Source organism: Macrosteles quadrilineatus, unplaced genomic scaffold (genome assembly GCF_028750875.1).
Source record: "Macrosteles quadrilineatus isolate MER2022 unplaced genomic scaffold, UCM_ALF_1.0 Scaffold_3__2_contigs__length_128488019, whole genome shotgun sequence".
In the NCBI taxonomy this organism is placed as follows: Eukaryota; Metazoa; Arthropoda; class Insecta; order Hemiptera; family Cicadellidae; genus Macrosteles; species Macrosteles quadrilineatus.
The window spans coordinates 15388517-15413225 of NW_026542596.1; the positions used below are offsets into that span (position 1 = coordinate 15388517).

At 32.5% G+C, this 24709-nt stretch overlaps 2 protein-coding genes across 2 annotated transcripts in view; one reads left to right on the top strand and one right to left on the bottom strand.

Annotated features, from left to right (window-relative positions):
- Positions 1-24709, bottom strand: part of LOC128989016 (uncharacterized) — a 182784-nt gene that overhangs the window by 140521 nt on the left and 17554 nt on the right. The window lies entirely within an intron of this gene.
- LOC128990618 (tyrosine-protein kinase Dnt-like) overlaps positions 1-24709 on the top strand; it is a 33293-nt gene that overhangs the window by 2611 nt on the left and 5973 nt on the right. The window contains exons 2-8 of the mRNA XM_054413089.1: positions 14537-14664; positions 16240-16332; positions 17364-17508; positions 18289-18475; positions 20734-20986; positions 21869-22028; positions 23217-23376. Of these exons, the coding sequence (XP_054269064.1) occupies positions 14537-14664; positions 16240-16332; positions 17364-17508; positions 18289-18475; positions 20734-20986; positions 21869-22028; positions 23217-23376 (1126 nt within the window). The remainder of the gene's footprint in view (positions 1-14536; positions 14665-16239; positions 16333-17363; positions 17509-18288; positions 18476-20733; positions 20987-21868; positions 22029-23216; positions 23377-24709) is intronic.

The following is a 24709-nucleotide window of genomic DNA, read 5'->3' on the forward strand; positions in this document are numbered from 1 at the left end:
AACAGCATAAACACCCTGTATATGCAATATGAAGTACAACATACAAAGATATACTCTGCGACTTTTGTGCATCCCCTTTTTAGAACAAACATTTCCAAACAACCCAATAATTACGCTAACATCACTTGAACTGGTGCCATACAGCATCCTTTAGGCCAGAATTGTTCAACAATCTTCTTTATTCTTCATGTTTATTAAGTTATTACTCTATCAATATCCGGCTAATCTACTATCTCATTAGGTATTTATAGTTAATTTAAGTTACAAGAAAGCAAATATTCAACAGAAAATGTCAAGCCAAGGTGTGAAAAGGTGTTAAAATTAGCCAAAAGTGGAGGGAAATGAGGGCTAGGAAGGTGTGAAGTGTGCATTCACACATGACACCTCCTCCACCTAGGGTCAAGAGGTCGGGGAGGACCCCCCCCCTCCCCCCAACAACCACAACACATGTGTTTTGACATCTACCATGTGTGGGGCTCGCAACTGGCTTTAATTAAACCCAACACATTGTCTATCTTGTGATTTGTGTCAGCTACGTACTAGATTTAATGTTTTGTTTTGTTTCTTGTTTAGGATTTCACAGTTATATTATTTTGGTACTTATGTATTATACGGAGGCCACCCTTATACATCACGCTGTGGTGGTTATGTTAAGTTGGGTTATCTTATATATGTTTGTAGGACTTTCCTCGTTTCGTTATGAATCGAACGATACCAGATGAGTCATGCTTTATATTTAAGATAACCCAGCCTAACATAACCACCGCAGTGCGCTGTATAAGGGTGGCCTCCGTATAATACTTAATTACCATTATTTTTACTGGCATTTGACTTTGTTTTCAATCTAACGATGACATTTGAGCATTACTTTTGAAATATGAATAGGATTTCCTTTTTACTAATTCTGTTTCGATTATAATAAGATGCGTTATTATAGTTTAAAACTAATTGGAAGCCTGGGACCAGCTGATCTTAGTCAGAAAAACAGCTGTCATTGAGTTCATGAGTTCATTCAATACTCCATCTTTGGCTCATTTTCGCCTCAATGGACTCTGGGGTGTAGGTGAGGTAAAACCATACATAAAAGGAGTATAGACAAACTATCTCTAGCAAAAAATTTTAAAATAACTTATTATTCACAACATATATTTTTAACTCGTTTTCAGCATTGGTATGGTTTCTTTTCTGTGCATGTGTGTCAAAACACTAATCTTTTTTCCAGCCGACGTCGTTAGGATATGTGGTTAGGATATGTGGTTAGGATATGTGATTAGGATATGTGGTTAGGATATGTAATGCAATTTAGCTTGTTTTCAAGCAAAGTTACCTTTTTACATTGTAATATAATATTTTCCAACATGCTACACTTTGACATAGACCCCAGAAAATCCAAGGTTCTGAACAAAGTTTATGAAATCAAAATGTTTACTTTCAACATTTGTAATATTCAAATCTATGTAGAAGTTACATTTTGCTACTCGAGGAGAGGTTTGTATTTGGCGCCAGATTCGTTTTGGAATATACCTGCTTTTAAAGCAAATATTTGAATATGAATGATGCATATTTCATGAGGGTAAAGTGAGGTTGCTTTTGAATTGATACGGCAACTTCCGAGGTAAACTACGCGTAACGCCGGGAGGGGAGAAATGGTAGGAGAGGGAGACGCTGGGACAACTCCAACATTTGACGTACATTTGTAAATAGGGTAAGGGAGAGAGAGATCTAAGTGAATAAAATATAAGAAACACGTAAACTGGGTAAAATCTTACTTTTAAGGCGTATAAAATTTCTTTAAACATTGAAATTGATACTTAAAGGTCGATCCTAAGTAATATAACAATTAAAATTTAAATAACTTCCTGATCAGCATTGTACGTGTTATTACATTTACGGAAAATAAATAAAAGCAAGATCATAAAATTCGTTAAAAATATTAACTCCATTATTTCAAAAATGGCGGCCATTTTCCAAAATGGTGGCAAACTTGAAAAGTGGAAAACTGTGTATTTTATGGTCTTTATGGAATGTGGATGCAATTTTAAGTCTTATTTGACTTATTTACTCTTCGCATTTTCGCTATAAACCTACTTGTTTAGGAGCTACATGATGTAAAATGTACACCGGAAGTCATTTTTCCATAGGCTGTAACTCCTAAACGAGTGGGTTTATCGAAAAAAATGTCAAGAATAAAAAGGTTTTTAAATTGCATGTTCTATCCGAAAACATGATAAAATATAGGGTGTTCCGTGAGAAATTTCAAAGTTGACCACCATATTGGAAAATGGCGGCCAACTTACAAAAATTTACAAAAATGTTATTTAATTATTTTTGAACCTCTTTAAAAACAAAAGAATGTTCCCCATCAAAAGTTTACTGTAAAATCATTAGTTACTGAGATCCCAAAGGTGGCACACTAAAAAATACACCCTGTATAACTGACAAAACTTTAACCACAAATAAAATGTCATAATAAAAAGCTGTTGTTGCAGTTGTCAGAGTGGAGGTAGTTATTAATTTGTATTGAATGCATTAACTATAAAACAAGCCAAGTTGAAAACAGAATTCATTGAAAAATATACCAAATTTATTTAAACCAACTTTAAAAGGAAAAAAGGGAGAAAATAGAACAGGCCTACTAAGCTTTTTACACTTCGTGAAATTATAACTGGACAAGTTTTAACATTCAGCTGAAGTTTTAAATAGAAATTGATACAGGTCACGAAGGGTCTTATCTAATGTAATAATTGAATTCTTAATAAAAAAACCAAATAGAATACTAGACTGTTTTACACTACAAGTATAGCTGTTTAACTATTATATTTCAAATAGAAAATTTGCTACAGATCTTGATTAGTACTTTTTTGTAAACCATTCAATTCTTCATAAAAATAAAATATCAAGAATTAATTAATTAAAATCATCTACTTCCGGAAAAACCCCAACCAACTGTCAAAAACTGCGATTAGGATTGTCCCAATCGATTAATAATCGATTAATCGAGTTTCAAAATGTATTAAATGCATTGCAAAGTACGAAGCATCGAGTAGTCTGTAAAGATTGAGTGTGTTTGGTTGGTGCAGAGTTGAGCTTAGTCCCAGACCAGTCTCCCACGAGGCTCTACTGCAGTCGTTTGTTGTTTTACTGCACTTTATAATTGGTCGGTATAGCCTACAAGATTCACTTTAAAATTACCACTCCTTTGACTGATTATAAAGTATTAGGATTTCATGTTTTTTGTGGAATTTAATGTAAATTCAAATAAAGAACTACAGTATATTCTTACAATATAATATTTTACAAAGAAACTAGTAGACATGGGATAAAAAAAGGAATCATCGATATTTGAACAAATTGTTATGAAATAATTACTTTTATAAAGCTAACGACATTAAATTATTATAGTGAAAACCATGTATGGCTTTTTTAATCAAACTTTTTACTGGTTTAATGCATTTCTACTAAATGATAAATTGGCTCAAAGTTTTGTTGTAATTCATCTGGAGATAGCTAAACTAATTGTACACTACTATGCATTAAAAACATTTTGAAAGCCCCTCATAATTAAATGTACAAATAATCAAATTGTCTATAATTTTATAGCATAATCCTTTAAATAAAAATTAAAAAATTAATTTTTATGTTAAATGCTTCTTTAGAGAGATAATGTATTATTTAATTATCCTTATTTCAGTTATTATCTAGGTATTGTTGGGAAACCTTTAACAAAAGAAAATCCGTGTTAGACCTAACCGACTATTAGACCAAATTTATTAACCAGGTTTGGTAGATAGATCGTGGAAAATCTCCCAATCACCAATTAATTTTAGTCCAAAAAGCTATTGGTAGTAATGCATGTACAACATATCTGGTGCTTGCAGTGTTAATAACCTCGAATTTGCTCGTCTACATGGTCCAAAAAAGCTTGTGCAAGAAAAACATTAAGCAAAGCGAGGGGTAAATTATTTGTAACTGTCTTCTACTACACTTTAAAAATAAGCTATCTATAATATTAAATATATATTAAAAATACTCTCAGAAGAAATGAAGAGTGTTCCTACTTAATTTTTCATTGATAGTACAATGATTACCAATTAAATGTATTATGCAAACATTATACAAAATCTTACAGAGATAGACCGGAACATTGTATTTGTATGGTTGCATACGCAACCTGCCACAAATGCATCGAGACGGGTTATATCTGTATTCCACTTTGACAAACACAAACTATAACTAAGCAGATTAGATGTAACACAATGGTTGAGTATCTGCTTATAAACTCTCTCCAACTTCCACGGAAGATAATACACGTTGCGCTAGTGTGTGTTACACGAAACAAACTAAGTAGTTGCCAAGCATAATTCAGATATTAATAAAGTTGATCTACACAATTAATTACTGTATTATATATATTTAACTAAAATAACATATTCTTATACAATAACAGGGCGTCCTACGCAGGTATCAAGAAATAACTATCTCGTATGATATTAAAATGTAATTGTGATTTAAAATAACTATGCCAGCATGGCATAAATACAACCAAGATTGTGTGAACAACGTTTAACGGTCGTATTTTAAACACAATGTCAAAAAAATACAAGTTAAGGAAAATGAAATCTTTCCATATGACCAAGTTGAATCATTTCTGGCCATAACAGCAACTTTGCCACTAATGTTAATATCAGCCTGTTCAGTGACGAAGCTTATAGGACAAAACCTTTTACCTTAGGGGTTTAGTAAATAGACACAACTGTCATATTTGGGGATCAAGAAATTTGCACGCTTTCGTAACAAACAAGACTACAAGATCGCGTCACTCATCCAAACACTCATCCTTCACTTATATTTGGGTAAAAATACGCGCATAGTGACGTCCGTATCTGAAATAATTGATAATTGATCATTAGTTGATAATTGCATGCTTCAGAAATGCATGAAAGAGATACTCCAAAAGTGAATGTTTGGCTGGGACTGATGCATAACACAATCATAGGGCCATTATTTAATGGAACAAACAGCAACACATTTATTTGGTCATGCACAACACTTTTACAGTACCACAAATGCCAGAAGAAATCATTTTCAGGGAAGACGGTGCTCCGGCACACTATTACAATGATGTATGGGATTTTCTTAATGAACAACTCCCTGGTAGGCCTAGTTGGATTAGTTGCCCTGGCTATTGCATTGCTTGCAAGATCGACAGATCTAACCCCCTGGATTTCTTTGCATGGGGGTTTATCAAAGATATTTTGTACCAGGTAAGAGTGCAAAGTTTACGGGACCGAAGGCACAGGACTGTGGCTACAGTTGAGAGGGTAACACCAGAAATGCTAAACAACTAATGGCTGGAGATTGTTTACTGATTGAACCTCTTTAGAGCAACCTATGGTGATCACATTGAACTTAACTGAATAAGATACCAATCTTGGTTGTATAAAAATTTATGACATGCAAGCATAGTTACCCTATTTAAAAAAAAATCACCTAAGCTTCATTAATTCTGTATTACCATCCCCATGTTAAAGTTGTTGCCAGGTTTTTAATAAAATTTGTCTTAGTTAATGTGAGCCACATACAGATTGCGCTGATCTAAATTGCTGATTTCTGCTGATTACATGATGGTTTTTACCAAGTCAAACTGATGGAATGACTTATTATGAGCTATAGCAACTGTTGTGACCCAGCAACTATGTCAGTAACGAAAAATAAGGTACAAAATAAAGTTTTATACGATAGCGCAATCTGTGACTGGCTCACACAACTACATTCTTTTTTAGTAAAAAATTGGTGACAGCTGATCCATATAGATGGGACGTCTTGTATTACTCATTTATTCAGTAAACATGTTCAGTATTTTTTCAGCAGATAACAGTTTTGTTTGTGAGAATTAAATGGTCTAACCACTTTGTAAAAACATACAAAAACCATTTTATAAAACTTTCCCTTACCAGACAAAGCTGGAAACATATTAAATTTCGGGGTGGTTATCTCAAAGGTGGGTCGCCATTGTTTGATGGAGGGGAAACTTAGTGAACAGCACAACAGTATCATCAGCGTAATGAGGTGTGGTACCTCTCTCGCCGAGCTAAACTGCTGGATTATCCCCTGACGTAGCACGTATCCCCCCACCAATCCCTCACGACCTTAGGGGACACTGGCCCATCCACTGGTCATTGCCTTAGTTTTATAAAACTTCACCCCTTAGATAACATTAGAAACCTTACTCTGAGGGGTGTTTGTTTTTACACTGAAATGGTCCTTTAATTTGATCCAAATATAAACGTGATTATTTTATGCTAATCCCTTTGATACGCCACCTCTTAAAAAAATAATTTAAGATTCTTGAATGAAATGTATTTTTTACATAGTACAAATTCTGACTATCAGATAAAAATTCTACGTTTGGACAGGGGTTTTTTGTACAAAATCAAGTACACTTTTTACAATTTCTGTTGGACTGACTTAATATATTTGACCGTACTCGTACTTTAACATAATGTTGAGCTACATAGTTAAATTAACAATTTATAGCCATTTGAACTAACCCACCTTTATTTTAATATAGGTTAATGTTGAATAATTTTAGTTAAATGATATGTATAAAATTTGGTTCAGCCATTGACTATTAGATACTGAAGGTTCTACCCTCTTGTTGGCTGTCGTCGATTTATACTCATGATTTCTTATTACAATAAATATCTTACTTTAGGATATTTATTTATTTCAAACACAAAGAAATAAACACTTAACACTGTTTGACACTTAAGTTATTATTTGGGAAGTATATAATTATTTAGCAATGTACCTAGAATGTTTATATAAATCTTACACCGATATTAATTATACATTATTTAAACTGTTTCAGAGCGAATAGTTAAGCCAAGTTGACGGTGGCATATAATTCAACGCTTTACACATTCCACTCAATTAACGACAAAAGTTAAACGATGCATTATTAAAACCTAGTTGAATTCAAAAACACTGTGTTGTATTGCTTATGTCCGTTAATGTGTGTAATTATATAGATTTGTTATGACGATGTATACAGTCTACATAAGTACATAAACAACATAAAAATATGTATTTTTTACATTTATTTTCAATTCAAATTGTCATCTTTCATGTTTTAGTGATATCTTTCTTGTAATATGTGTTAAATGTATGTAATATGCGTTGAAATAGTACTACAGTGAACCTATTGAATTGAAATTGCATGAAATTAAAATTAAATGACAAATATTCTTTACTTTTTATACACAAGTTAGGGTAATTTTTACTCTTTTACAGTACTACCGTTACATTTTAAACCACTGACACTGAATCTGTCAATATGCTTTACCATTTTATAAATTTAATATGCAACGAACAAATAATTTTGCAAAACGTATAAGTTGAAGACCTATTTTACCCTTGACCTGCTAATTTGCAGTAAATATAAATGTTGCAGTGGATATAACATATAAGTGCAAAGCAAACTTGGCAATTAAAAATGCAAGCACAGATTCACTAGAGTAACGAGCTCTGCAGTAGAACATGCGCTGATCCAACTTGTGACGTCAGCTTTAGTCTCTAGTGGCTACTAGATTTCAATCCAACAGCAACGTTGAATAGATTGACCTTACGTTGCTTTGTACAGGCAATTGAATGAGCACCCTTCACCTAATGAAGCTCAATCAGTGAAGGATGGCTTTGATGAATATTTTTTATAATGTAGGTTATTATTTATGACGGGATAACGGGAAAAATTGAGAAGTAAGATTACTATCATGTGCTGCTTCTTAGTTAAGTATTTATAAACACTTTAAAACTAAATGCTCCATAATGTTAAATAAATAACATGATTCTAAAATCAAATTAGAAATAAACTAAATACTGCAATAAACATTTTATACTTATACGCCAGCCCCGTACGAAAGACGGGCACTCTGCCAGTATATGATATATCCACGAATACTAGAAAAATACCGCTATGGATCATAAACACAAACAAATGACGTTGTCGGCCCGAATCCTATACTAATAGCATTGAACATATGTTTTGGTAGTTCCATTTAAGCAATGTTAAATAATGTTTATTTTCGGGCCAAAAACTTCATTTGTTTATGTTTATGATCCATACCGGTATTTTTCTAGTATTCGTGGATATATCTAAGTCAATGTAGACATCGATTTTAGTAATACATAATTTTTTTGCCATAAATGGATAACAAATTAATTAAAATTTTAAAGTGAAAATTGAATGTTTTAAATTTAAATTTATTTCTATTTAGTACAGTATCATATAAAGGCACTGAAAACGGTATCTTGAAAATATCCAGGTATTACTAACCTTATCTGGTCGTAATAAAACCAATAATCTTAATTTTGTTTTAGTTTTCAGTTGCAAGTTAACGTATATACTGTTGCTTAATATTTTGTGGCCTATTAGATACAGCATGTAACATATCAAGTATTTGCTGTAAAATGGTGTAACCGTTGAGAGGAAATAAATAAATAAATAACACATCGTTAATCTAAAATAATTCCATTGCTTTATTTAGTTTTCATGTTAATGATACCACATAATTTTAAATACTATAATCTTGCTCTACATTAAAGTTATTAATTTTAGTAACTTGAAACTGCATTCTCTATATGACGTGAAGTAGGTGCATAATTTGAAGGGAGACGACGGAAGTTAATGAGCAGCGCAGAGCAGTCTGGGTAGTTTCCGGTCCAGTGACGTGGAAGTGTTTCCTCATGCACCGGTTACATTATAACCTTACGGCTGCTTCTTGGGTTATATTTACTTAATTAAATTATATTCCAAGTGTGATGGACACATACAGTGTGAGTTTTACATGACTTATGGTCCTTATTAATAGTATCACAGAGGATACATTTATTCAAAAGAATAAAACTACCTCTATAACGAGCTATTAACACTACAAAACAATTATAGTGCTACACAGAAAATGATTAAATTTTTGTATGGAACCAAGGAAACCTATGCCTCTAAACGTGGTTGCATATAGACACATGATGTTTACTAAGGTGACGATTGTACGTTAAACATTGTAGGTCAATATGATTTGGTCAAATCCCGAAGTTAAGGCCTGAAATGTAAGCAAGGCGTAGAAGCTCCAAAATACCTTTTGTCTACAAAAAAATATAATTGGTATTTAATTATAATACAAATAAAAACGTATTGGATGGTAATTCGGGAAATTTAAGAATTTAAAGCAACTCTTATTTACAATACAAATCTTTAAAAAGTACTTTCCATTATATTTTTGTAAATACAATCAAAGTAAATAGACAGTTGTTTGTTCTGAACTGATGTTGTAGCCATTAAAAGAAAAACAAATATTCCTTTCCATGACTCGGTGAGTCTAGTTTGTGGCTAAGGGTACGGCTGGATCCATTTTACATTAAACAAGACCCAATACCATGCAAATTAGGTGAAGTTGGTTTATTATTGTCCCGAAAGTTCGGTCTGCGTCTCTACTCATTATAAAGCGTTTGATAAAAGTTTTCCGATTGTTTAGTTACGAAACTTGAAATTTAGTTTGTATTGTCCAAATATTTATTGCCCTCGACTCACTGTGTATATCAAATCCGATATTTTAAGAGAATAGATATACGGTATTATAGACTTAAAAACTTAAGTTGCCTATTACATTTGACAGAAAAATAACTTTCGCTAGTTAAATGTTATGTATTTGTGTTAAAGTTTATTAACAATGGTAAATGAGCGAAGAAACATCTAATATAGTTTAATTTTTGTAGCCGTTGTCACATGTGATCAAATTAAATTATTATAATATTTGTCCACCAGATAATATCATAGATTATATCACAAATGGTTTTATTTAGTGTTCGGATTTTTCGGTATGTCTTACCTTAAGCTATTATTACAATGAGATTTAACTTGCATTTTGTATAAGAATTATTGTTCTAGTCCTTAAACGAATTGGTGATATTCAGTATATAGTAATAAGTGGTCTTATTATAGCTCTTATCACATATGAGGGGTTGGATGTGAGTTGTCAGCCCGACATATTTCAGTGTTATCACTGTCTTCATTACCGTGGCAACCCGAGCTTACCTAACAACGATAATGATGCTCCCTGAGGATGTTCATACCTTGCATTTCACACCTGTTACTGGAGCTTTCAGCCTTCGGGGATGATGTTTTAGTTAATAACATCATTAGACTCGTTATCCTCTATAGAAGCTTTTGAAAATTCTTTTGAGAATGTGCTGGTATCTCATAAAACTTAGTAATATACTGGTTTATCTTAAATAATGGTTGCAGTAATTAAAAATGATTGTTATCTAATGTTTTTTCATACAAAATATTTTTGCTAAATAGTAAAAATATATAATAAGAAAAATATGGTAAAAATCATACTTCATACTAATATTATAAATGTGAAAGTTTGTGTGTTTGAAGCTCAATCACGCATTAACTACAGGTCGGATTTTGTTGAAATTTGGTATGTTGATAGCTTACATTCCCGATTAACATATAGACGTATAGAGTTTCCCAGTTAACCTTATGAGTATTCATATTTAAAAGGAATTAAATAACTTTTCATCACGCTATGAAGTTTTTAGCTGTTTTACATACGTTAATTGGTGGTTGAAAGTTACTTTTTGCTGGCCATGCCAGTTGTCATCGTTATTTGGGGACCGAGCAAGTTTTTACATCCCTAGGGCCGCAAAATCATCTGCCCGCTTACTTTCTTAAAACATAAATGCATATTAAATACAAAATCAGTTTCCATAACATAGCAATAGCATTTTTTTATTGGTTAAAACAGGCTTTATATTTCAGCCCGTCGGTAAATAGGTAAGCCTTGGGCATGACGACTACTGACTTAAGGTACATGTAAGTTTATTGAAAAGTGAATAAAACTTTTCAGAAAAGCATAATATAATTTATAACGCAATTATAGAATTTTTGTTATTTCAAGCCAAAATAAGTTGGTATAAATATTTAAACAAGTTCTATAAAGCTTCTAACTCAGATGAGTTATGTTTCGTAATAAAACGAAACTTATGTCAGGTAATATTCTTTCTCATTTATGCCCCCCCTTGGCCTGCTGCTCTATGTAAATTAGCTGTTATTTGACAACTTCGCAAACTCAGCAGCTCATTATTCCCTTCATCTCGTCTCCGGCAAATTTATGCAAAGCGTACAAAATTAGCATTGAGACTTGACCTTCTTGTCAGTTTCTTAACTTTCCTTTTCACTTTAATGGAGATGATTACAATATTATTTTTATGTTAATTTTTGCAACTGTAAAGGCAATCGGAGTTTAACTGTTTATTAACTGTCTTACTTTAAGAGGATTTTAATTTGTGAAAAGGTTTTGATTAATTACAAGCTTTTAAAATTAAAATCAAAGTTGAGTCATATAAATCATTTTAGATATGAAATTTCCTTAGGTACTTTTATGTTTTATGTAAATCAATATGTAGGTAATTAATACGTATTATATTGTGTTGTTCGGTGTATATTTGATTTATCAGTAAAGACTAAAAATTTCAAAAAATAAAAGTTAAAATGTTATAAAGTGTAACAAAAATAATATCATATGTAAATAAATGTGTAGTATACAAAAAATAGTTTTAGTTATGTACTTAGCACCTTTATATTTCATTAATATAAACTCAATATAATCGTATATAATAAAAATTTTTACTAAACTACAAAAAAAACTATAAAATATTTGTCACAACAGTCAATTTATATTAAAATGTTCACCAATGCATGAATATAGTGTTAGCCATTTATTGTGTTGAGTATATGCGGCTTTATGAGAAGAAATTGACACATGAATTGGGACAGATGAACACTTAATTTTCAAATAAACGTATTTTATAATACATGTAGTTTTTTTATGATTGTGATTCATTTTTCAGATAACACACTGAAACTAACCTATTTATTTACCCCTACGGAGATTTTAAATCTCAAAATTAGTTTACAAGGCAACAATCTAATTTTCATTTAGAACACTCTGGAAAAAATACTAAACAAAACCCAAGAGATTTTATTGAATTTGGCTAATGAAGAAGTACAGCACGAAATTTACTACCTTTGTTTATTTCCAAAATACATACAGGAGGAGCGGAACACTGAAATATCAAACAAGAAACTAAGTTATCACAGGAGCAAGGGTAGTGAACTTTACGACTTCCCCATCCCCAGTAGCTCATAAACCTCCCCCCACCACCCAGTCCTTTCCATTTAGATGTCTTTGTTTATGTTAATTAGCTTGTCATTTACCAAGTTTATCAAGCCCTTGTCGTATTTTTCTTCCTCTTAATTCATGGAACCTTTAACGTTTAAGTAGTAATTACCGTGAATAAAATATTTTGACGTCTTAAAAATACATTTAATTTCACCTAGTTCTATTTTTCTAAGTGTTCATACATTCATAAAATGTTGGTACATTGTTAAATATACAAATTTTACTGTTAATAGAATCACACTGTCATCTTATTTACTTCAAATACACATATTTTAATAATTTAATATGTGATAGATTCATTCAAAAGTTCTTAGATTTCAAAAAATTCATTTCTTTTTTGTGGCATAGTTCACAACTCCATTGCAAATATATTTCACCTCAGGAACATTTTCGAACATAAATTAAGGTAACACAGTAGTCCCTATCCCGTCCATGTTAATTTCACAATTTTTTGGTACACCTAACTTCTTTAAAAATTATCCTAGCAACCTAAAATTTTTATACATTGTCTTACACACCTTTCTCAACGATAATAGGAACCACTTTTTTTCTAAAGTCAAAAATAATTTTTTTATGAATTCTTTTTAAACATAAATATTTTATCACGTTTTTTTAAATAAAAAAATAATTAAAACTTGTTGTATCAAATATTTTGTAATTTCACTTCCTATTATTATTTGTTAATATACACAGAAGGCCTGTAAAGAATTTCACTTTCATTGGTTCATAAATGTGTAAAAAAATGTACCGAACGAAGAAAAAAGTAAATTTTCGGTAAATCGCATATAAAGCCTTAGTCGCTGTCATGCGATCATTGAAACAGCTGTGCAAGATTTATAATAAATGACAAAAAATCTATCAAATAAATGTTATTATATAACATATTTGGTATCTATGGATTCAGGATTAAATTTAAAACTAGAATTAATTATAAAAAAATACAGTATTTTATTTTTATTTTTGCATATAAAGCCTTAGCCGCTGTCATGCGATCACTGAAACAGCTGTGCAAGATTTATAATAAATGACAAAAAATCTATCAAATAAATTTTATTATATAACATATTTGGTATCTATGGATTCAGGATAAAATTTTAAACTAGAATTAATTATAAAAAAAATAGTTTTTTATTTTTATTTTTTACTACTGTGTTACCTTAAAGTGTTAGTATGTGACGAGTTGAAGACAAAGCGAAGCAGTTTTTAAAGAGTAAACTCTAAAAAAAATACCCCCGCCGCAGCAAACCTGCAGACTTAGCGAATTTCCATCTGCCTGATTAGATTTAAACTAAATTGTCTCCTTAAAAATATCACATTTATTCCCTATTTAAACAGAATTAGTTTAATGAGTACTTAGGTTTGCTGCAACAGGGAGGGTAAAAAAGTTTTTTTTTAATGTAAAATATGAAAAGGTACTATGGTTTAGTAAGAAATTAATGTATTTTCCAAATTTGATCAAAATATGTTCATAAACAAGCAAACTACAACAGTTGACTTATTCTCCATAAGAATAACAAGGGAATTTTAAAATTACAATTTTTTTGAAATTTCTCCGTAACAATTAGGCGCATAATAACGCTTCAATATACTAAATTATTTGTTTTTTTAAGCTCTACAAAATGGTTTAAAAAGAAATTGTGAAATTTTGTGTTTTTAGGGTCAAAAATGGGAAAAACCTATTTTTACCCCATAAAACCCCCCATAAACCCCCGTTCCCATAGTCCGATCATGCTGGTTCGCGAACTCATTCAAGTTTATCCTGCCTTACACCTTCAAACCAAATTTTATCAAAATCGGACAAAAATTACTCAAGTTATCGTGCGGATGGACACATATATATATATATATATATATATATATATATATATATATATATCTATATATAGATATATAAAAATTTGAACGAATGGTGTTTTTGGCCTCTGGGGACATCAAAATGAAAAAGTAAATCGGTCCCGGGCTTAGGTCTTACCATGAGACCTACGGTAATAGCTACTTCCCTATAGGGAAATTCGCTAAAAGGAATTTATTATGGTTTGGGCGTGAAACCAAATGACATTTCACAAAATAAACCCTGGAAAATTTGTAAGTAAAGCGGTCTAAAACCCCCAAATAAATCCGCACTAAAAATCCGTTTCTTCGCACCTGCTCAATACGCTAACCCAAACTAAAGGCTAAACTATTTAAAGGCTCCTCGCACACAACCCACCAATAAACTATTTGTTTCACATAACTTAATGAAATGAAACTTAATTTTTAAATTCAAATGATGTTTAATTTGTTTGCAGGTCTATCTTCAGAGCTGTTCTACGTACGAGATGGTGTAGTTAACACTTACGCAATGAACTTTGTTGTTCCTGTACCAGCCAACATTACGGCACTCCACTTCTCATGGCAGTCTCTTGGTAGAAACCCGGTGAGTGGTTGCAGCAATTATAATTCTTTAGTACTTATAGAATTGACTCGAGTTTTTTTGTTACTTTAGTTTAGTATCGTCGTAAGCTATATAGCAATATTTATTTTACAATACATGTTTACCAGAGGTAATCAGTTTTTTTATCCATCGAAGTTAGTGTTTAAAAATGGCATTTTGTCTCCTTTTTTATTGTCATAACATGATTTCAGTAGTGCTGAAAAATATAAAATAGTTTGTAATATGACACCCTTTCACTAAACTGTAGAATTCAATATGTTGACTAACCTATTACACATACACATTTTATCACAGGCTCAAATCAACTACATCGATTTTTACTATAAAACTGACCACAAATATAACATTGGAATAGTAAATTTACTCCTAATTACAGTTTGAGGTCATAGTAAAGATAATACAATATATTATACTTTTTTATCGATCGTGAGGTAATTAATCAATGATCAAAAGCCTGCCAATTCTATCCTGAATAAATGCAGTTTCTTTTTGATATGTTAAAAAAACTGAGCCTGGCTGCGTTTGGTCATTGGGAGTTTAGTATTTTTTTTTTACTAAAGAACCAGCTAATCTCAGTTACACCAGGCATCTCACTTTATCTACACTCAATCTCAGCCTATTGTTAATTTATGTTAAGAAATACAACTAGAGATCAGCTGGTTATAGCAATACCTACACCTTCCAATTTAACTTTTCAATGGAAAAATAAATCTTCTATTGTGTCTAAATAGTCTTCAATATATACGATGTCTGCTCTAAACCATTCAGTGATACTATTACGCCAAGCGTCTATGGTTCTGGTTTCTACGTCTGGTCTTTTCGCAATACAATATCGGTGCAATTTAAGGTTTTTGATTTGTTCATACTACTGGCAAAACCATTTAAAATTCATAAGGCTTGAACCACATTTTTTACGGTTCAAAGTTTGGTGCAAAGATCTTTTGGGGCTTAGTTTTGGAGCCTGGAAAGTGTTATAGCAATTCCAACACCTATATTTGGGCAAAGTTTTCCCATTAGCATTCTTTTCTTAAATAAAAATGAAAATTAATAATTAATCTGATATGAATGGGTAATAAATAAAATATGTTTTTAGTAACTTGAATTTGCCTGGTACTTATACAAGTAATTTACTTAGAGATGTTAGAGGTATTTTATAATATGTAGTCCACATAGTATTCAGCTAACTAAACATTAAATAAATGCTTTTAGTTTTAAAAAGAATTAACACAGCTGGTAAGTAAATAACAAAGTTTTTCTTTAAATCTCACTGTATTCAAAACTTACTCTTCAATTTATATTTATCATTAAATTAGCGCCCAAGCTAGCATAAGGTGTTAATGTAGAGATTTATTATCCAATACCTCTTCATATACACACAGGAAAAAAATTCTCTTATACTTATTATTACTAATTCTTTCTCTTACAACAAAAAATGTACGTCCAAAATTCCTATCAATTAGTAACCAAAGAGTTAATCCAAAATAAAATAAAACTTCTGACAACACCTGTTTCTTTGATGCGTTTGGCGTTCAGCTAATTTAGTGTTATGGTTCGTAGCTTCCATACGTGTGGTTGGTGGAGTACAACAATAGAGACGCCATGTTGGAACCTCTGTTTAACATCACTCCCCGTGGCGTCATACCAACACAGGTAAACCATCTACAATGTGTAAGTAGGTGAATTTAAATTGTAATGTTATAGTTGTATTTCCTTGTTTTTTAGTAGAGTTCAGTAGGTTTTTTTAATGGGATTGAAGAAGGAAATGTTATGTATAGCAGGACACCAAAGCTGTCCTTGAATTTCAGACATTTAGACCATTTAAGTGAAGGTGAATGTATCAAAACTCTATTTATATGTATAAAAGCTCTAGGCTTTTTCTCCACTGGCCATTTTTCGTACTCAATCCAACGTTATCCACCTTGCTTTGAAGCAGTAGACCTATAGATACATAGGACATAAGCTTACTACACCTTATTGTATATACACTCTGTAGAATAAACGTGTTATCTTAGCCGTTTACAGCACATTGTGGTAAATACAGGTCATGTCACCTGCTGTCTCAAGATCCATCATTAAATTTATGATTTATTGCTCAGTAAAAAATCTTAGGTTAAGCAAAGGCAAGAAATATAATATAATTGTACAATTACCTCGTCACAGCTCCATAGTTTCCGTATATAATACGGCCGTTTCGGCATCAAAATGCCATCCTCAGATACACACATCCACCGGATTTGGCGTCGTCAAAATTTATACACACACTTAACACGATAACGAACATTTAAAACATTTAAAACATAAAAAACGAAAGACAGGCCTGTCGCGCACATGATGAGTACGTGTACGGAAGCTGACTGCAGAGTGACTAATGGGATTGAGTACTGCAAAGCAGTCATCTTCCGTACACGTACTCATCATGTGCGCGACAGGCCTGTCTTTCGTTTTTTATGTTTTAAATGTTCGTTATCGTGTTAAGTGTGTGTATAAATTTTGACGACGCCAAATCCGGTGGATGTGTGTATCTGAGGATGGCATTTTGATGCCGAAACGGCCGTATTATATACGGAAACTATGGAGCTGTGACGAGGTAATTGTACAATTATATTATAGTCATCAATTCAGCTCAGGGGCTAAACCATGCCTATTGAAAGAAAAAAACTTATATCTATGCACATTTCCAGGTACAAACATTCAGCGTCTCCCTGCCTTGTACGGGTATACGGAGTGCTGAGGTGAAGATAATACTACAATTAAATGTCACCTCCTACAGTAGGATACAGAACGACACATCCTTACTGTTCAGGAGGAACAAGATCTGTCTGAGAGGTTTGTCAATAGATATTAGTATTTTTGAATCTAGTGTACTACATTTATATCCTTTTAATTGTTTTTTTATCAAATGAAAATGTCTTGTATACTTGTTATAGTACGTTATTGATCATAAAACTATATCCGAATCAACATAAAATGACGATATTTCAACATGCTTAAAAGACTTTCTTCGTTTTCACACTCCTAGTGAGTGATTTGAGGTAAACTGCGGTCAACTAAAGGACTATGAGGTTACTGTGTTTCCATGATTTCCCAAATATAAAAGTTTAACAATTCGTTTACTATCAAACATAATTCGTTTACAATAACTTTACCTGGATCTTATATTGGATTATCTGGACTACATAATAGTCAACCTGCCTGTATGACAAAAGAACATGGTTTCATTTTTTTCACTAAGGATTGTTTCGTTTTAAGATACTGCATAATTTAAAAATATTAATCCTAAATCCTACTTACCCAGTATATCTGCTATTCACTAGTTTATTTTAGCCGAATAAAATCATATAGTGTGTATTGTTTCGCACCTTACCTGAAAAAAACATTTGGTTGTTTTATAGATAGTTGAACCACTCAAGATTCAACCATGGTTGAGTTATAGTTGTTTGCTGTTTGATTTAAAAGGTGTATTCCAAAACAATGGGTCGAGGAATTGTCAGAAACCTAAAATTCATAAGAATATGACGGTATTTTTACCCAGGCATAGTGGATAAAAGGTAACTACTTCTAAGCACTAGACTCCCAAAAAAGGTTTAATTGTACCTCGCCTTACAGAATACTACGACACTGAACCTTCTCCACGAAATGACTCCATTCGCCTGGACCCTGACACCCTTACTTCTACCAACGCCACCTTCTATGTTGCTGTCACCTGCGCCTGCGTCATCAGTGTGTGTGTCATTGCCGTCTCCTTCCTCAGCTACGTGAGGAACACCAAGAGTCGCACCCAGGATAGCCTGCAGTGAGTATATATATATATATACATATATATATATACATTTGGTGCTATCGCTGTGATTGTTTTAGAGTATACATTTCACTTGTATGAATGACAAGATTATAGTAATAGTGTAGTAACGTCAGTTCTCTGTCCGACGTCTGACCTAGCCTCCCATCGACAGCATTACTCCTAGATTCCGGTCTAGACACTAGAAGAGTCAAACGTAACTTTTTTTCAGTTGTGTGAAATTTATGGCTATGGTACTTATTTGGTAGCGTGAGTATCGTGATAAGAATACAGTTGTAAAAAACGTGGTAACAGTAATCGTTAATGTACTGAGAGTGATTTAAGAGGGAATTGATCTTAAAGATGAGTTTGTTTGGTTTTTGATGTACCTTTTTTAGGTAGACACTTGTATAGAGGTGATGGATAAATATTATCGGTAAAGGTTATTGTGTTGTTACCAAAATTGGAAAAACTTGGGTGTTAAAGGAACAAAGGACGTTACTTATGATCACAAAACTAATTTACTCTAGACTGCCCTGAGAGTCATGCCAAAAATATTAAACTTTGATAAACCAAAAAACTAATAACAGAAATTAACTGTGAAAATAATCATAACTAGCATTGAAAATTAAAATTTAGCTAAGAAAAATAATAATGGTAGTATTTTATTACTATTAACACGGTAGTATCAAATGAGAAAAGCATATTTTTTTATAAATCATAGTTAATTTACAGTGGGGTTAACAAATCAACGGTAGATATTTTTATACACTAGTTGTATCTTTTTTTGCTGCAAAATTTAACAAGTTTAGATTGTTAGCATGTTAATAATTTTATTTTTAACTTGAAATTGTATACTTTCAGGTCCATTGGTGGTCTTCCGACTTAAAAAAATTTTACTTTAATAATATGACCAACCCACACATTGAAACAAGATTTATTAGAAGTAGTATGTAGAATATGTACCCTTTTTTTGTATTCTTATTCTATTCTCATCAAACATTTCCGTAAAGTTTAAGTTAGATTTTTACATTGTAATGCATACCTTACTAACATTGTACCTTAGAATAATAGGTAGTAAATGTGCATTTAAAAAGGAAACATATGTTTAAAACAACGAAGAAAGGTAATATTTTCTTTTCGAGGAATACTAGTCTACGTCGCACAAAGGCTTAGGTTACTAGAGTCATTTGGTTAATATCTCTATTTAAATGCATAGTTTTAGAGTTCTTTGTTCTTGACTTAATCCCAATACTCCTGGTTCGCGCCTTATTGAACGGATGAAAGTCTTGTTGGCATACTTTACGATTAAACGTTTTGCACAAGGTTTAGCCTACATAAAAAAAAAATTGTAACCCACATATTGTAAATGGACATTAGTCAAATTATTAATTTTTTATTAACTAAAAGCTTTATTAAAAGTCTAAATACTTTACTACTTTTGCAGATAATGCATATCTATAAACGGCATTTTCATGTAAGAGAATTTTTAGGATTGGATTTGAATTTCAACAATTAAACTCAATATTGCATATTTTGATAATTAACGATACTGTTTACCAAGGTTCTCTTTTACACATAAATATCAATATGATAGAGGATAATAAGTATCGGTGTTTAGAATGACTAATAAAAAAGTATCTGCAGTAAATCACAGACCTACAAGTGCTTAGGGGCCTAATTTATGCGAGTTTTGAATAATTTCCCAGCTCTACTTGATTTTAAAAGAGTATAACACGTAACTAACTGCCTAAAATACCAAATTATATTTTACGCCACACTACATTATTTTGACGAACTTCCCATTCAAGGATTTAGACCAGAAAACAGCTGTTTGACACCAGCTTATTCAAAAGTGGTTTCATTGCGTACTACTCTTCTGCAATGAGTTTTTCCGGACACCAATCAGCTGATTATACCGTATTTATGTAGCAATGAGTGGTTATAAACAAAAACATAACCTCTCTTAGAGGTTATGACTAGGGATCTTTAGTCCTTTAGTTGGTGGAAATATATAAGGATTTGTACAGATTTAATAGTATGGCGTAAACTATCGTACGTAACTCGTCCAAAATGTGTGTACCGGACTTGTATGGTAATCCCGTACTCGACTTCGTCTCGCACAAGAACAACCACACTCGTCCGGTAAACACTTATTTTCAGGAATAATAACGTAATATACTATTACATGGACTAAACAATTTCTTTTTCTTGTTAGTTTAACTATTGTATGATATAGTAAGATTGTATAGTCAAGCAATTTTGTATTTCAGCACAAGCTATACAAGTGGTGCTTACGCTGGGAACCCTAATGTGTTCATCCGCCTCAACAGTGGGCTGAGCGGCAGCTACGCTACCATAGCCAGCTGCCACAAACCCCCACTTACTCCTACCCCCTCCCCTTACGCCACCAGCTACGTAGCCACTGATGGCAGCACTCACCATGTCTACTGTAAGCCCGCGTCCACCAGAGGATCTTCTAGGGTGTCCTACTACGCATCTTCGCCCCTCATACAAGTGCCTCAGGTGCGTTTGGTTGGGAAAGTTGGATATGTTTGATATAAAATATATTGTGTAAATGATAAAGAGTAAAGCGGGAATACATCTTAAACATTTCGTATAATTAAAAGGAAAACCATTCCTTAAAATAAAAATACTTGTAGAATACCTCTACCAATTACCAATTTGTTAATTGATTTACTATTCTAACAGTGGAAACATTATAACTGGTTTTTATTATGAAGACTATCGTAGCTATTTCCTTACAAAAGATTGTAAAAGCAAGAATGTTGTAAACGTATACAGGGTAATTGATATAAGTGTGCCAGTTATTTTATTCGAAAGTTATAAGAGATATAACAAAATCTTAAATTGTGACTGCATTTGATTTTTATCTAAAAAAAAAATTTTAAGTCCAAGGCAGTTACAATTAAAAAAGTTTTTTATCTTATAATTTTCAAATAAAATAGCTGGCACACTTATATCGATCACCCTGAATAAAGGTAAATAAATATAGAACATAGACACAATCTTTGGGATATTTCTTTAAGCATATAAGTTGTCATTACATCTAGCTTAAAATTCTCAAAGGTAAAAAGTACGTTTTAGAGAAGTATAGGATTACAAACAAGACCCATTTAACCTAAAAATTGTTTTGCAAAAGTGAATAAAATACTGTAATATCAATTTTGAACTAAAAAGGTGATAACGTTGATGGAAACTATTTTGAATTTTCTTGTAATAAACTACATTCATTTTGTAAAAATAAAAGATAATATCATGATGTTTTAAATATATTATGTGTTACGAAGTTTGGAACTGTAGTGTGACAATCTATAAATCAATTACACACTTTAGGGTGAGTTTCAAAATTTGAGAATTTATTTCATAACAGTGTTACATTTTCAGCTGGAGCCCGCGGATAGAGTGCGGAAGTTGAACGTTCCAAGGCGTAACATCCTTACCAAGAAGCTTCTCCAGGAAGGCACCTTTGGCCGAGTGTACAGAGGGAATTATCTCCGGGAGGGGGAGATACACTCTCAGGATGTCATCGTCAAAACCGTCTCAGGTAACAGCCAGTGTCTCAGCAAGCGTGCCTCAGTTTGTTGTGGTTCATAGACACAGTAGCATCGGTTGTGTCTCTTGGTAAAGTGTTTATAGTTGTTCAGCATGGATACGGAGGTGTTGATTGATGCTGTTCGTGCAAGAAGACCAATTATATAGGATAAATTAGTTTCAGGCTACAACCAGGGGCCTAATCAGGGACCATCGCCTAATTAATAATTGTAATTAATGTATTTTTCCACCAGATTTTAGTGATTAAATATACTTATCTGGCTATTGCAGAAGATCAGCAAAAATCCGGGCATACTCCCTTCCTTCTTCTCGATCCATAAAAAAAATAATTTACCCATTCCCCCCTTACTCGTTTAGAGTCTAATAAGAATAAAAACTTTTCAACTCCATTCTCTAGCACAATATCCTGATCGTCTGACATGTCAGTTTTGACTGCACTGTCCTGCTGAGACTAGTGGCACTTGCGCTTGGTTGCTCGTCTCGTAGTATAACCACAACTTCGGGCACGGCACGCTTGTGCAAGCGTGCGCTACCATTTTACTTGCCCAAGCGTGCTTCCAATGTAAACGCAGCCTATGGCCCAATGTAAACCTCGCTGGAGGCAAGAGATTTACTCACAAATTGTCATACTCTGATCATTTTCTTATTTCAGTTAATACTAATTTGTCTTTAAAAAGGGACATAAAGAAATTGCCCCTTAAAGGATCGATTTTTATACGCACGTTAAAATAATGTTGACTAATAATGTGGTATTTTTTAATTGCTAAATGTATAATTAGCTTAAATTATTAACTGAAAAAGCAAAACCAAAATGTGACCCATAGGAATAGGGATTTTGACTTATACCAGATGTGAAATTAATTATGCAGCTTAAGTCGGCAATGACACTAAAATTCAGATAAAACAGTGCTGACTCGGATTACAGAGATTTTAACGACATGACCAAAGTTTCCTCAGAGCGTTACTTATCGTGACTAGATCTCAAAGAATTTTCACAGACAACCTGGCCACTTATATTTTCAGATATATACAGTTGGTAATTAATACCATACGCGTAGTATGTAAAAGGTAGGATATTAAAAATGCCTTAATAAATATTGCAGGACAAATAGTCTTTATTTATTTATCATATTCTGTGGACTTTGGCAGTGAACTGATGGTGTATTGCGTTATTTTCCAGACGAAGCATCAATGCTACAAGTGTCTATGTTTCTGTCAGAAGGAACTCTAATGTACGGGTTGATACATAAACACATCTTGCCAGTTTTGGCAGCCAACACAGATCCATGTCTGCCACCGTTACTGGTCTATCCTTCAGCTGCACACGGCAACTTAAAAAGGTACGTTTAATCCGAAAATAATCCAAATAATATTTGACATGTATTATTATAAAATATATCTCATTCTAATTGGTGTACACATTATAATATACCTATATATACATTTTCAATGGGTTAAGGGAGATCTGGAAAAGCTAAAAATAAATGAAGAAGACATGGCAAACTGAGAGGAATACATGGAAATATTCTAAGAGGAAGTTTAAGAAACGAAGACTTAGAGAAAAACTACCGTTATATTTTTTTTGAAGGAAATGTGAATAAAAATGCTTGCAAGATATCCAACATGATCCAAAAAATGATGATTCTTGAAGAGACAGTGACACACTAATAGGTCGCTATTTCAAGCTATACAAACTAGTGAGGGATGCGTAAAAATGTGGTAAAAAACCAGCACGAGGAGTAGTCAGCATGAAAATGGTACGTATTTAGCTCATGCAATAGACAGTATAAGTCGATATGTCTATGGAATTTAATAAACGTACAAATAGCTTTGAAATAGCTGTTACAATATTCATTGAGCAATTTTTTGTGCGACTCTACTGCGGTACACTCCAGTAAAACTATATTGAACAATGTTATTGAATTACAGACCGGATATTTCTTTATAGAGGACAAAAGTGGAATGACTCAATGATAAAATAGAGCTGTATCCAGTATTGGGCTTCGTTTTCCTAAATATTGAACCGGCGACCATTTGAAAATCAGTCAAGAACTTAAAATAACTACTGCCTAACATAACCAGTCCATATTGAATACAATAAAAAAAAATATTTCCGTGTTACAGATTTATGGATCAGGAATAGTCACGCTTTCAGGAGAGACATAGCAAACCATATCAAATATGCAATCCAAACATAGACTTAAAAGAAAATTGATTATAGACCTTTTACACAATATGTGGTGATAATTTGTATGTAGTAAAGGTAAAAAAATTGTTGTAAAAATTGTGAAAACACATTTTTAAGCGCTACTTAAAATGAATTTCTTAAAAATACAATTTTATGATAGTGAGTTTAAAATAAGTACCATGTGCAAAAGATACCCTGAATAATAAAACGGTATAATAAAACTCTGCTGAACAAAAACTGCTCAGTAAAACATTGTTGTAAGTGAGTTTGAACAGAAAAGCTATTCAGGGGGTATGTTGAACACTAAAAAGGATAACAATAAACAAATACTGCCCAAATTAAAACAAGCTCCCCACAGTTTGAACGAAAACAATGGGCTTACAGTGGAAAAAGCGGCAAAACTCCACCAAAGTTTAACCAAGTTGGTCTCATTATATCCACTTCACTTGCCTCGTGGTTCTTTAATATCGAGGGGCTGGCTTACA